This window comes from Nematostella vectensis, chromosome 7 (genome assembly GCF_932526225.1).
Source record: "Nematostella vectensis chromosome 7, jaNemVect1.1, whole genome shotgun sequence".
Lineage (NCBI taxonomy): Eukaryota > Metazoa > Cnidaria > Anthozoa > Actiniaria > Edwardsiidae > Nematostella > Nematostella vectensis.
The window spans coordinates 14,453,000-14,468,399 of NC_064040.1; the positions used below are offsets into that span (position 1 = coordinate 14,453,000).

A 15,400-nucleotide genomic window follows, 5' to 3' on the forward strand; every position below is an offset into this window, starting at 1 on the left:
TATATATTAGGTTTCATATGTCATCAATATTGACTACATTTTTGTACTTTGTGTTCTATACTAGTCATCGATGACTGGAGTTGAGTCTCACATAGGCGACACATTCAGTGAAGTCAAACTCAACTAGCTAACGGATACGAATCAAGCTCTTATATTTGTATCGCAAAATTAATACATTTGTGCCGATGGAATGTAATGATAGAGGCAGAAATGTTTATTTCGAAGGCATGTGAATAACACGTGGATTTATGAAGAGAGTGCAGTATAGGTACGAGTATATAAGGGGGGACATAACGTGCTAGTGTCACTCTAGCGTTTAAGCCATATTAACTTTTGCTAATTTTTTGGTGTATTTTTTTTCTCCGGCCCTTAAGCCCGAGAGCACGCAATGCTGAGCATTGGTTCGGGGAACACGGTCCAGAGTTTTTCCCACAGGGTTTTTACCTCTGGTTTACGTGTCCGGCTCAGTATTAACTTCTTGTAAATATAAATAAGGTGATTATAATATTTCACTTTTTCAGATTGTAATCGTATTGGACATTCAGCAGTGTTTACTGCTTGTCAGATTGTTTTGCATTGTAATGGTCATTCAGCAGTAGTGATTACTGCTCGCTTGGCTACATATCCAAAATAAACAGGAGTCCTCCTGAACTGTGATTGTTGTAAAGTGTTATGAAATGGTGGCAACATTCCATTTTCTACGTGATTTTTTCACGATAACACTTGGGGCATACAACACAGGTAGCCCATCACTAGGGGGGCACAGCACAGGTAGCCCAACATTAGGGGTGCACAACACAGCTAGCCCATCATTAGGGGGCGAAAAACACAGGTAGCCCATCACTAGGGGGCACAACACAGCTAGCCCATCAGTAGGGGGGCAAAAAACACAGCTAGCCCATCACAAGGGGTGCAAAACACAGGTAGCCCATCACTAGGGGGCGAAAAACACAGGTAGTACATATAAAGGCACACCGTCCATCACATCTTCACAGACTAGCTATTTTTTAGATTTGAACACAGGTAGGCCACCAGTCTCACATTAAGTTTGGAAGATCTATAAGAGAGATTGTATGTGCAAAACTGAGTTTGACATAAATTCTATATTTTGCAAAGAATAATTAAGACTGTTGGAAGGGCACTCGGTAAATACATTCTAACAACCCTGCTATTCTCATAATTCTAGTTAAAAAAAATAAATACAACAACAAAAGTTGAGAAAAAATCACACGTAGATCAGTGCTGTTTATTCAAAGGTTCTTTAAAGGCCTTAAAGTGCATACACCTATTTCAAGCATAACATACAGTAGGAAGTAGGCTTGCTACTAACTCGTGTTTGATTTACTAAAAATATCCAAACATGTCCACTAACAACAAGCTAGAAAAGTACAGATTTTTTCTTTTTTTCTTTAGGTATCTTGCCCAGTCCATGCTCTCAAAAGCGGACCTCTTTGTTCCCCTGTGTACAGCACCCCCTCCCTCACCACCACCCCCTTAGTTACGGGCCTTAAAATGGCTATTTAATTATAAGCATTTCCCCTCCCACACTACCACCCCCTTAGTTACGGGCTTCAAAATGGTCATTTAATGATAAGCATTCCTCTCCCTCACTACCATCCCCTTAGTTACGGGCTTAACAATGGCTATTTTATGATAAGCATTTATCTCCCACACTACCACCCCCTTAGTTACGGGCCTAAAAATGGCCATTTAATGATAAGCATTCCCCTCCCACACTACCACCCCCTTAGTTATGGGCTTAACAATGGTCATTTAATGATAAGCATTCCCCCTCCCTCACTACCATCCCCTTAGTTACGGGCTTCAAAATGGTCATTTAATGAAAAGCATTCCTCTTCCACACTACCACCCCTTAGTTACGGGCTTAACAATGGTCATTTAATGATAAGCATTCCCCCTCCCTCACTACCACCCCCTTAGTTAAGGGCTTAACAATGGCCATTTAATGATAAGCATTCCCCCTCCCTCACTACCACCCCCTTAGTTACGGGCTTAACAATGGTCATTTAATGATAAGCATTCCCCCTTCCTCACTACCACCCCCTTAGTTACGGGCTTCAAAATGGCCATTTAATGATAAGCATTGACCCCTCCCACACTACCACCCCCTTAGTTACAGGCTTCAAAATGGCCATTTAATGATAAGCATTCCCCCTCCCTCACTACCACCCCCTTAGTTACGGGCTTAACAATGGTCATTTAATGATAAGCATTCCCCCTCCCTCACTACCACCCCCTTAGTTACGGGCTTCAAAATGGTCATTTAATGATAAGCATTCCTCTTCCACACTACCACCCCTTAGTTATGGGCTTAACAATGGTCATTTAATGATAAGCATTCCCCCTCCCTCACTACCATCCCCTTAGTTACGGGCTTCAAAATGGTCATTTAATGATAAGCATTCCTCTTCCACACTACCACCCCTTAGTTACGGGCTTAACAATGGTCATTTAATGATAAGCATTCCCCCTCCCTCACTACCACCCCCTTAGTTAAGGGCTTAACAATGGCCATTTAATGATAAGCATTCCCCCTCCCTCACTACCACCCCCTTAGTTACGGGCTTAACAATGGTCATTTAATGATAAGCATTCCCCCTCCCTCACTACCACCCCCTTAGTTACGGGCTTCAAAATGGCCATTTAATGATAAGCATTGACCCCTCCCACACTACCACCCCCTTAGTTACAGGCTTCAAAATGGCCATTTAATGATAAGCATTCCCCCTTCCTCACTACCACCCCCTTAGTTACGGGCTTAACAATAGTCATTTAATGATAAGCATTCCCCCTCCCTCACTACCACCCCCTTAGTTACGGGCTTCAAAAGTCATTTAATGATAAGCATTCCTCTTCCACACTACCACCCCTTAGTTACGGGCTTAACAATGGTCATTTAATAATAAGCATTCCCCCTCCCTCACTACCACCCCCCTTAGTTACGGGCTTCAAAATGGCCATTGAATGATAAGCATTCCCCCTCCCTCACCACCACCCCCTTAGTTACGGGCTTCAAAATGGCCATTGAATGATAAGCATTCCCCTCCCTCACCACCACCCCCTTAGTTACGGGCTTCAAAATGGTCATTTAATGGTAAGCATTCCTCTTCCACACTACCACCCCCTTAGTTACGGGCTTAACAATGGTCATTTAATGATAAGCATTCCCCCTCCCTCACTACCACCCCCTTAGTTACGGGCTTCAAAATGGTCATTTAATGATAAGCATTGCCCCCAAACCACCACTGGGTGGTACTTTCCTCCGTCGCCGACCCACTGAACCCTGTACTCATTTGTCCATCAAGACAATAAGTGCCAAAGTTATTCTCATCATACTGACTTCCTTGTTTTGCATTAAAAGGGCAGGTTGCACGGGAGGGGTCAATGTGTAATGGGTAGTTTAGATTTTGCCAGAAAGAAACCAGAATATCGCGCCCCTCAATACCGCGAATACTGATAAAATCTACCTTCTTACAATAATCTGTTCCTGTAAAACTGGTCAAATCGAGGTTGGAAATCTTTCCGCGGATGTAGTCTCTATACGACAGGGCGCTCCCCGGTTTGTAATTGGTGGTGGCTCGGAGGTGCGTCGAGTGGTCGCGTATAGCTGTCATGCGTTGCTTTGAGAATCTGAAGTCTTCCAGATTCGGTGTCTCTTCGTTTGATGGACTGTCTAGCGTGTACCCCACTGTGCAAAAGGCGTCTTTGTTTCGATGCTTCCGTGCGAAGGATACGAGCAGTGTCCACGCCCACCCTGGTTCAGTGGAGAAGTCACAGAAGACTTCGTGCAGATGTCCCACCCCTGGAGTATGGATGAGATAAATTCCGTCTTCTGTTCTCCCTCGCTTTAGATAATCCAGGCAACTCCGACTTTCCTGTTGATTGAAAATGAACAATGTGACGTGTTTTTTTAATAATTTTAGCGTTTCATACGTTTCACACGTGACTAATATATCCCGTCAGTATGAAGATAAGGAATACTTCACAAAGCTTACAGCTATGCGTGCGAGTCACAGTATGTATTCACAGCACTGTTAATGAAAACGTTGCCCAATATACGTTAATAATATGCAAAGGAGAGGGACTCTACATAAAAGTAGACATGGGTAATCGACCTATGTTTTACGGTATAATATTAAAGCTGTCTTTTAAGGTGTGTTCAACGATCGTTAGTAGTTCGAATCGCCTGAAGCTTATGTACCGTCTGCAACTAACGGCAGTGTTATCTCTTAGGGTTAAAAAAATTTGCTTCGACCCCGACTTATGTACCTTGTGGTAGGTTTTGGTGATGACTATAACTTACCATGGCTTCTTTTTCCCTGTAGAGGGTAAAGGATGACTGTTACTTACCATGGCTTCGTTCTCTCTGTAGAGGGTAAAGGATGACTGTTACTTACCGTGGCTTCGTTCTCTATGTAAAGGGTAAAGGGTGACTGTTACTTATCATGGCTTCGTTCACTATGTAAAGGGTAAAGGATGACTGTTACTTACCATGGCTTCGTTCTCTATGTAAAGGGTAAAGGATGACTGTTACTTACCGTGGCTTCGTTCTCTATGTAAAGGGTGACTGTTACTTACCGTGGCTTCGTTCTCCCTACAGAGGGTAAAGGATGACTTTTTCTTACCATGCCGGTTCTCCCTGCATTAGGTTAAGGATGGCTATTACTTACCATGGCTTCGTTTTCCCTATAGAAGGAAAAGGTAGAGTTTTCCTGCAGTCTGTTTAACGCTCCATGGCTGTACCCATCGGAGGACAAGAGTTCACAAACATCTTGGCCACCTGGTACGGTTCCGTGGTTGAACGAGAGGCATCGCGGGTGACTGGTGCAGAGCATAGCGCAGTCTATGTGACACATCACGTGATGCGTGGCTATAATTGATTCGTTTAGTCGCTTATCTGTTTAAAACAAAGAGAAAATCGTCCATTTAAGGGTGTACTGACATTAGTGTTGCTCAGTAACGACGTTGCTACGCTGGTGGCGCGCAAATACATAACACGGAATTCGTCATTCCAAGCTTTCCTGAAGTAAAAGCAATAAAAATATGCGTTTCAAGTTCCCAAAAATTGACTTCAAGTTGATCTCAGCCTTTTCGGGTGATGATATTTCCAATGTTTTGCAAAAACGAATATTTAGTCAAGCCAACCTTTTTTAAGCCAAAGTTTTCAATTTTCACTACCTGCGCCCGCTGCAAACACCGAACGCTCGCGCACGCACTGAAAATTTTATTTCAAAGTAGCGCGCGCTGTATCAGAATTTTAAAATACTTTTTCAATTTTAATCATGACATTACGGATGCCGTTCTTTTAATGCATATATACCATGAAACACTATTGGATTTTGTTTTTAAATTTCATTTAAACACAGAAACAAGAACAAGCTAAGACCCAAGACGCTAAGATTTTTAAGAAAATTATAATTTGCTTACCGGGAAGCCGTAAAAACTTTCCCGTTAAAACTTACGGGCCCGGTAATTACCGGTTTTCTGTTTTTCTTTGTGAGTTATATTTCTTTTCGCCGTGAGTCAATTCTTTTTTCCTTGAGGTTTTTCTTGTCTCGGTGAGCTATTTCTTTTCTTCGTGAGCTATTTCTTTTCTCCTTGAGCTATTTCTTTTCGCCGTGACAGATATGGGCCACCGTACTTTCCAGACGACCGAGTAGAGTGTTGGGACTAAAGAAATGTTTTGGCTTTGAAGCTTGCAAACTGTTTGGACTCAAGCGAAACATTGAACTGCACACTAGCGATATAAAGATGTTGCTTTGTCTCCACTAAATTTATTCTTTCGAGGTCAATAATAGCAGAGTGGATATTAAACTCTTTCTGTATTCGATTTTAAGAGAAAAAAAGACTATTCTCTTTATCCTTTAAAGGATATTTACTCTTTATCATCTTATTCCCTTTCTTTGTATACAAGAAGCCCAAGAAACAACAAACTATAACCAATTTAGCAGTTTTATATGAATAATCAATTTCTACGTAATTTGCATAGAATCTGAAAAGCCACGAAATTGTACAATGGTCGGTAGTTCCCTAAACAATCATAATACATAAGATTTAAGTGTTTGATTTGGTGAGATTTGGTTAAATCAGGACTTTATTATAACTTTGATTCGAATTGGTTGCTGAATTCGCTGCTAACTTTACTACTTGAATTAGCTGCTAATTAAAATTAAAATTAAATTAAAATTAAAATTAAAATTAAAATTAAAATTAAAATTAAAATTAAAATAAAAATTAAAATTAAAATTAGTTGCTAACTTCACCGCGGCCGTTTACTCCCAAAGACAAAACACATACTTAAGTATCGGATAACTTCACTTACAATAAAATTAACTTACCGTCTCTCGAGCTATCTCTGCTTTATTTCTCTCTGTCTATTATTATTATTATTTTTTTTTTGGCTCTTTGGTTTATCCAACACGTAATTCATAAATAGACTGGCTAAATAATTACTGAATTTCAATAAAATAAAATAAAAACCTAGATTTGCCGATTTGTGTAGAAAACTGGTACCCAAGTTGGCATCGGCACTTTTCGAAACAAGGACAAAGAACAAGTAGAAAAAGTCTCATTTTGTAGCAAAACTTCCATAACTTCGCAAAGTTGTTTTAGACGCACGGTGACAGCTAAATGTCAAATCGTTTGACAGAAAAGAAACCCGATTGGCTGGTAGGAAATCCCATAAAATGATGTTAGCCGTGATTGGCTTTCTTCTTGCCGGGTAGTGGAATGGTTTCCTCAGTGATCAAATCTCTCAACTCGACACAACTTGAAAATTACGCGATTTAATCGGCAAAAAAGCACCAAATAAAATAAATCGAGCATGAATATTTTGAAAAGTCTTTGTTACTGTGATAAGATAAGATCATAGATAAATTTTCTACTAGGTACAAGTTGAAAAACAAAGAATATCAAATATTTTAGTCCAAATAATAGATTTAGTTGTCATGCACGGTTTGGGCTCCCTGTGCATCCTCAACAAACAATTTCTAGCCCCCCCCCCCCCCCCCGCCAATATTCACATTATGATGAAAAGCTGAGGGTACTTATTAAAGAAGAGATGTCCAAATATGGTTTTTGTTCTAATGTTCTATTTTCTCTTTTCCAGAAAAAACTTCACGTAAGAAGTTTCAGAAAATTCCTCAATTTTTCAAAATTACCAAATATAATTGTAACAATTTTGCTACATGGAAACTGTAACGATGAATACTTTTAATCAATAAAAACCATTTCATTAAGCAAGTCTTCCACCTGCTATGTACTGTTTGTACAATTTTTAGATCAATGAAATTATTTCTCCTTTTATGTATCAAAAGAGAGAATCATTAACATTAAGATAACATTCTGTTGCTTACATAAAAACTGCTTAGTGGTTATTTTCCGAAAAATATTCTAGACTTATCCAACCCGAAATTCAATCGAATAGATGACAAATAGGTAACGCTACTCATAAGGCTTTAAGTTTATTGGATTTATTGGATACGCTGGTAATAAACCATTATTATATTATTATTATTATTATTATTATTATTATTATTATTATTATTATTATTATTATTATTATTATTATTATTATTATTATTATTATTATTATTATTGTTATTGTTATTGTTATTGTTATTGTTATTGTTATTGTTATTGTTATTGTTATTGTTATTGTTATTGTTATTGTTATTGTTATTGTTATTGTTATTGTTATTGTTATTGTTATTGTTATTGTTATTGTTATTGTTATTGTTATTGTTATTGTTATTGTTATTGTTATTGTTATTGTTATTGTTATTGTTATTGTTATTGTTATTGTTATTGTTATTGTTATTGTTATTGTTATTGTTATTGTTATTGTTATTGTTATTGTTATTGTTATTGTTATTATTATTATTATTATTATTATTATTATTCGTCTCCAGTTTGCTCCGCAGTGTTTTTCGGATGGAAAAAATTGACAATGCTTTTGGAATTGAAAAATATTTTTCTCGTGAAAATGAATATATGTACGTATAGGCTGCATTCCTATGATATGTGCGATAGAAACCTCTAATCATACAGCACATAATATATACCCTACTACCACAGAGCTTTTTTCCTTTCCCAAAACATTTGTTGAAATCTGTTCGAAAGTTCGGGAAAAAAAAGGTTGTGAATAGCTAAAACTACGACGAAGCGATATTAGTTTTTTGAGCTAGTAAGAAAACGTTGAATGAAGCCCTAAAATTCCTAAAAAAATTTTTGTTGTTCGCTGCAGCTGTGACAAGTTAAAATCTCAGGACTGAAAAATGTGTGTTCCAAAAAAAAAAACTCAAAACATTTGTTAAAATCTGTTCGAAAGTTTAGAAAAGAAAGGTTTGGGATTTACGACAATGCGACGATGTAGTTTCAGAAACTTTACATCTGAAAAAGTCCCGTTCAAAGGTCCCGTTCAACTTATAGATATCAGTGTTTTTGAGCTAGTAAAAAAACCCGGAAGGTTTATCCGTAGAATTCTCTAGGAATGAAAAATTCGTGTTATGTTGTCATATCGCTTTATAGATATATATATAAATCCCTTTCATATTTATATTACAAGGTAACTGTCCTTTGGGTGCCACAAAAACGATGGGAGGAAATGCTTTTTATCTCGACATTGCTACTTACCAACAAATCTGACGTAATGACCCAGTTTGCTATGCTCCATGTGTAATATTGCATTTCCAAATGCTACTATCAGCCATGGGATAAGCAAATAAAATGCGTGAAAATTGTAAATTCTTCCCACATCCATCCTGTCACAAGCCCAACTCCCTTGATTATTAACGTGGCATCTGCTGCGCGAAGAAAAACAAGCTGAAAAGTCTTTTATCTTGATAATTTATTTTCGTGAATTCTATTGGATTAAAGTATGCAATGAAAAATTAACGTACCCCAAACAATACCTCCAACAAAGACTGACAAAACTTTGTTCTTAGCTCCCTCTTTTTCTTGCTATTACCCATCAGTTTGATCCTTCAAAGGGGAAGATGTCTGGATACAAATTTAAAAATTCATAATCATGATACGATTTTAACTAATTAGATAAATGATTGTGTATTTATGGTAGGCGTTCTAAAAACCTTCTATCACGAAAATAAAATAAACATCTCCAGGAGTGACTAGATTAACACATCCATTACCACAAGCGCCCCAGGAATCCCGTAAAAATATAGACCCAACTCCAAAACATCAGAAATGCAAACTAAAAACATCACCAAACCCGGATACTCAAGGATTCATCAAAGTCATAAATGACCTTCATAAGCACATCAAGTAATGTAATTCCAAAGTTCAGGCGCGCATACAAAAAAGGCTCGGTCACCATAATTAGATGTTTAAGTGGTAGGCACCTTGATCTGACTTTTTGAAGAAGATCGAAGTGCGCGAGAAGGACAGTATTTGACTATTAATGCTAATATATCCATTTCAACTCAGTTGCTATTTTTAGGCCACATTGACAGAGAGGCGGGCAAGTTCCTACCCTGGTTCCTGAGCTTCGAACGTGTCTCTATTTAGTGGCCAGCGAGCTTGAGACGAGGCTCGTGGCCACTAAATATAGAGACGTTCGAAGCTCTTGAACCAGGTTAGCAAACTCCTCACCCATTGTCATTTGATTTTTATTATAAGTCTTTTTTCCCCAAAGCCAAAGAAAACATTTCCAGGTCTAAGGAACCCATAATACGCCTGAAAACAATTTTTCAATAAGGTTGGGTGTCAAAAAAGTTCCACATTGGAGAGCACGAGGCCATTCGCTAGAAAATTCCTTTCTTACTCGAACAAAGATATTATCCTATTGAATATACCCCAGCGTGCAAATATTTACAAGCACAGCATTGCTGATTATGCCCCAATAGACCTAATGATGTCCATTGGTGGTTAAACTTGAGTTGCAGTGTGGGACTGAATATAGGGGAAAGGTTTCTGTTTTTAGTATGTTTTTCTCACATTTTTTGCACAAAAGTTTTCAGGGGTGTAAGAGTGAAAACATTAAAACAAAACAACCGGCTACATGAGAAGCCAATATGTATTGGAAATATTACGATACATTTTATCCAGGGATAACACGCTGCTAGTTTGGTTTCTTCATTATTCTCATTCTCAGTCACACGCGCAGAGGTAGAATAAAACAAAACTTCGCTTTAGAAATCGTTTATAGTGGACGTCAATCAACCGGTTTCCATAGAAATCAGTCAACACTACTTCTTCTCGCTAAGATAAAGGCTTTCAGCGCAATCACCACAGAACTCTCTCCCTCGCTTCGGAAGTCCGGAATTCTGGTGCAAATATGTTTGCAAATAGGCAAAAAGAATTCGGCGAAGCGGAAGAATATTCCTAAGATCACGAAGATGTGTTCATGACGCCCGTTACGCCAGAAAACGACAAAAAAATCTTTAAATGATAATAAACCCTTTCTGAAAAAAAAAAGGAAGAATATTTGTAAGATCAGGAAGACGTGTACATTGAGATTCCGGATGACGAAGAACTCAAGCCACCTGTAATAAACTTCCTCTCTGGTCTCAAGTGGGATAGGAAATATTTGACCGATCAAACGCTCTATTCGAAGTTTGGGTGAGCTCGTGAGTGTGACTGATAAAAATAAAAATTATTATTATGGAATTGGCAAACATTTTCCCATGTTAAAAATGAATTTTGAACAATATATCGTGTAAAGTATTCTCCATGGAAACCGCTTGATTGTTTTTGTCTCGACCAGCGCGTTTAACCACAGGTAGCCCAGGCAATGGTTTTGAAGCTTGTTCGTAGCTTCGAATCGGCTGTTATTCTTAGAGATAGATAGATAGTTTATTTTCCATTTCATTTTCTAATTAATCAATACGTTTTACATCATTAAATAAAATGAAATGAAGGGAAGGTTATGAAGCTCCTTGAAGCTTTTCTAGTAGCCTCCCTGGGAAAATATTAATAGAACTAATTTACAATCACGTTGCAGGTAGCATCAAACTAGCTTTCTGTATTTTTGGTTTTACATTGAAGAGTATGTCTCTGTTGGAATAATACAATAAAATACTAAATTGGAATACTATTTTTGGAATACTACAATACAATACTAAATCACTTGTTTTGAGCATGAAGGTATTTTTTAAATTTAATTTTGAATATAAAATGGGAGCGGCTATCAGTTATATCTGATGGTAAAGAATTCCATATTTCAATGCATTTGTTTCTTGTAGAATATTTTCCATAGTTTGTCTTATTGGATTTTTTATGTAATTTGGCTGCGTTTCTTGTTTTATGATTATGAATTTCGTTGTTTGTTTTGTTGAATGTATCAAATTGGTGTGGCAGTCTGTTGTTGAAGATGTCATATGTGAATAACCCTGTTTGCAATGAATTTATTTGCTCAATGCTTAGAATCTTAAGTTCCCTTAGTATTGGCTTCGAGGGTGATGTGTAATGCGAAAATGTTATTATTCTAACGATCTTTTTTGTAAGACCGAAAGCCTTTTAAATCTAGTATTATAGTTATTTGCCCATATTATGTTTCCATAGTAGAGGTAGGGGTATACAAGTGAATTATAGAGTGTTACATTATATTTAACAGTTTGCTTTCTGTTTGATAAATAATTATAGAACCAATCATAGGACCACGGATTCCGTAGAATGATAATTTGGCAAGTGGTATTTTATGATTCACAGTATCAAATGCTTTTGATAAGTCTAAAAATATTCCTATAGTGTATTTTCCTTGTTCAATAGCTGTAGTAATTTTGTCAATTAGATCAGTAAGTGCAAGTGTTGTTGAATGGTTGTTTCGGAACCCATATTGCTTGTCATATTGTATGTCATTCTTATTGATGTAGGATATTAGTCTTTTGTACATTATTTTTTCAAGGATTTTTGCAAAGCTAGGGATTACTGATATCGGTCTGTAATTTGTAAATTGATTTTCATCATCGGCCTTGTATATAGGTGTTACTAGTGATGTTTTTAGGTCACAGGGAATAATTCCAGTGTTAAATGTAAGGTTGAACATATGGCACAATGGCGAAGAAATGGAGTTTGAAATATTTTTTAATAGTTTCGGGCTAATTCCATCAATTCCAGAGCTTTGTTTTGGTTTCATGTTCTTGATAATGTTTATTATTTCGTTTTCGCAGGTGTCTTGTAAAATAATTGAGTGGGTATAGTCGCCTTTAAAATGTTTTTTGAATTTTTTTGTGTTCTTATTAGATTTCTTTGCTAGGTTAGGACCCACATTTACGAAAAATTTGTTGAATTTATTAGCTTTTTCATCTTTATTGTTAACATCAATTCCATCTTGTATAAAGTTTGATGGTAATTTCTTTTTTTTTTACTCTTTTTGTTTATGATTTCATTTATTATTTTCCATGTGTTTTTTAGGTTTCCTTTTGATTGTACTAACTGTTTTTGATAATATGTTTTTTTAGCTATTCGTATAAGGCTGTTCAATTTATTTCTGTAATTCTTGTATTTTGTTATATTAGATACGGATGGCTTAATTAGGTATCTTTTATGTAGTTTCTCTTTTTTCTTGTTGATTTAATTAAACCTTGCGTTATCCATGGATTGTTTTTCTTTTTAAATTCTCTGTATTTTATTACCTTTTCGGGGAAATGTTTATCATATATTGATTTGAATATCGTCATAAAGGATTTGTATGCATCTTCTGAGTCGGCTTGGTTGAGTTCCAGTCTTGTTTTTCAAGCTCCTTATTGAAGTGTGTTATTTTTTCATTTGACATATCTCTAGTTTTGTATTGTATATGTTTGTCGAGTTTTTCGAGGATTTGTGTTTTCGTCGTTAGTGCAAATATGGAATATTGGAAGGTGGTCTGATAAATCGTTAAATAATATATCGGCAATTTGGCTGAAATTTGGTCGATTGCAGAACATATTGTCAATTAGTGTTGCTGTGTGCGATGTCAGTCGTGTTGGCTTAGTTATAAGCGGAACAAAATCAGACGAAGATAATTGGTTAAAAAATCTAGTTGGGAATTCTGATTTTTCGTGTTTAAGAAGGTCTAAGTTGAAGTCACCCATTAAGTAACAGGGTTTCTTTTCTTTGTCTAATTGTTGGAGTATGTTATTAAGTGATTGTTCAAACTGGTTGTAATTGTTATCTGGTGGCCGATATATCACACCAACTATTATGTTTGGGCTATGTCGACATGTAACTTCGATAAAAAGTATTTCAGACGTGTCTTGGTTAATTTTAATTGCATTTAAATCTGTTCGTATTTTAAACATTATATGGTCTTTTATAAATAATGCGATACCGCCTCCGTCTTTTTCCCTTCTATTCTGACTCAAAGTTTTATAGCCTTGAAGTTCAGGGATTTCATCCTTATTGTCTTTTAGCCAAGTTTCTGTTAATGCGATTATTGAAAATTCGTGTGTGAGCATATTTAGATAGTTTTGAAAAGATTTCTTTTTATTGCGAAAGCTACGGATATTATGGTGAAAAAAAGATTAGTTACTGAAGAGTGGGGATCTAGGTTGTACTCTACTTCGTTGGTGTCATCATTGTCGGTAGTAAAAGGATTAAATATCATTTTTTCCAGCCTATTTAAATCGCTCTCTGTAAAGGAATTTGGGTAATTACTTCTGGTATTTTGTATTTCATGGTTATTTTCGTTTTGGAAAGGAAACTGTGATTCTAAGCATTGATAGCATACAAACGTGTTGACATCCGGGTTTTCAAGGTCTTCCTTATCTATGTTAACACATGGCGTTTTCAAGTGGTATTCATTAGGGCAGGAATTACAGATGACCTTGTTTTGATTTTCATCAATTGTGAGACTGCAGGTATTGCAAAATGTTATGTTATCCGAACTGCTTTACATGTATGAAAAATGGGTAAAAACGATCATATATACTGTATGAGGAATTTGGAAATCTAGATTTAACAAGGATTTAAGATTAAAAAGGATATTACACTAAATTTCGGGGCCCCTTGTTGCGACTCGTAAATGATCATTGCGGGAAGTATCTTTGGCCGTTGATGTAGAGTTTCTCTAGAACCATATGGACTTTGTGTCCATCCTTTTTTGCTTTTTTCATAATAGGGTATAGGACTTTCCTTTCGTGGGCGATCTCCTTTGGGAATTGCTCTGCGATTCCTATGTTTGTTCCTTTCAGGGCATGTGCGTTCTTGCGCACCCTCTCTCTATCTTGGAAGCGCAAGAATTTCGCAACCAATGGCCTAGATGACGTTTTACGATTACCAATTCTATTAACTCTTTCGAGTTCGATGGCGTCAACATTTTGCAGCTTCATTTCGACTATCATCGTGTTGACGAGGACTTCGTGTGGGTTTTCACCATTTTTTTCAGGGATGTTGAAGAACTCGAAGAACAAGAGGTTATTGCGCATGCTGCGCGTGCGGAGGTCTAGCAGCTCAGCGTGATCGCTTTTGCTTTTTGCCTCGAGCTCTTTCATCCTCTGTTCGAGGGCCATCATTTGACCTTGTTTCTTCATGTCTTGCTCCAGGTCTTTTATGGTTTCGTGAGTAAATTCGTTTGATTTCTTTATTTCTGTCATTTCACTCTCCATCAAGCTTTTTATCCATTTTCTGGATGAGCTTGTAAACTGATTGGAGGTTAGTTTCATCACTCTCATCATCAACTCTTCTCATTTTAGGGTTTAGCTTCATTGGCGTTGCTCGTAAGTGAATTATTAAGGCTTTTTGAAGAGCGTTTGTAGTTTGCTGCCATACCTGATACCTGATATCAAACTACTAAAGTAAACGAGTAAGCAGCGATTTGAATCCTTGACCGGCGCCGTTGGACAATTAGGTACGCTCGGCTGAACACGGAGCGAAGCAAACAACTTATAGCGCGAGGCTGTCACCGGCGCATTCGATACGGATTTCATAATTTTTCGTGGTCTAAAATTCAGAACTATCAGTTTTCGAAGCAAGGTAAGTAATCTGTTATCTCTTATTTTTGTTTAATTCATATAACATTACTATGCGCCGATGATAGCCTTGCAGACTTTCCACCTCGCAGGCTAATAATAGTTTGCTTCGCTCCGTGTTCAGCCGAGCGTACCTAATTGTCCAACGGCGCCGGTCAAGGATTAAAATCGCTGCTTACTCGTTTTAAAAAATGGCTAGCGGCCAGGGAAAATGATTTAGCTCGGATGTTTTGCCACATATCGAATGTAAGTGTACCCTGGCATAGGTCTGCGAGATAAAAATATTTCGTTTGTTGTATTTTCCTCGAGAATTTCGACGGTATTTGAGTGCTACCGAAAATGGCGCCTCCAACCTTGTTTCTTTCCTTAGTAGGGGGAGAGAAGTCATATATTTCGTTACGAAAACCCCCCAAAATCGTATATTACACATAAATATGACAACAACAAGGCATGTTCTAAGTTTTAAGGCAATT

At 37.2% G+C, this 15,400-nt stretch overlaps 2 protein-coding genes across 2 annotated transcripts; both read right to left on the reverse strand.

The window, feature by feature from the left end:
- Positions 1-1,214: 1,214 nt before the first annotated feature.
- Positions 1,215-8,882, reverse strand: LOC116615031. The gene is made up of 3 exons (XM_032376630.2): positions 8,656-8,882; positions 4,692-4,918; positions 1,215-3,896 (listed from the first exon to the last, which is right to left on the reverse strand). Exons 1-3 carry the CDS (start codon positions 8,780-8,782, stop codon positions 3,237-3,239), a joined length of 1,014 nt encoding a protein of 337 aa, XP_032232521.2. The 5' UTR covers positions 8,783-8,882; the 3' UTR covers positions 1,215-3,236.
- A 1,932-nt stretch (positions 8,883-10,814) lies between these two features.
- On the reverse strand, positions 10,815-14,960 carry LOC116615018. The gene has a single exon (XM_032376617.2). The coding sequence runs from the start codon at positions 14,631-14,633 to the stop codon at positions 13,986-13,988; it is 648 nt and encodes a 215-aa protein (XP_032232508.2). The 5' UTR covers positions 14,634-14,960; the 3' UTR covers positions 10,815-13,985.
- Between the last annotated feature and the right edge of the window lie 440 nt (positions 14,961-15,400).

Excerpts from the sequence above, each read along its gene's own strand:
- LOC116615031 (XM_032376630.2), bottom strand. The coding sequence starts at position 8,782 with ATGGATGTGGGAAGAATTTACAATTTTCACGCATTTTATTTGCTTATC. Across the intron at positions 4,919-8,655 it reads TCATTACGTCAGATTTGTTG|ATAAGCGACTAAACGAATCA; the intron begins GTAAGTAGCAAT and ends TGTTTTAAACAG. Across the intron at positions 3,897-4,691 it reads ATAGGGAAAACGAAGCCATG|GAAAGTCGGAGTTGCCTGGA; the intron begins GTAAGTAATAGC and ends TTCAATCAACAG.
- LOC116615018 (XM_032376617.2), bottom strand. The coding sequence starts at position 14,633 with ATGATGAGAGTGATGAAACTAACCTCCAATCAGTTTACAAGCTCATCC.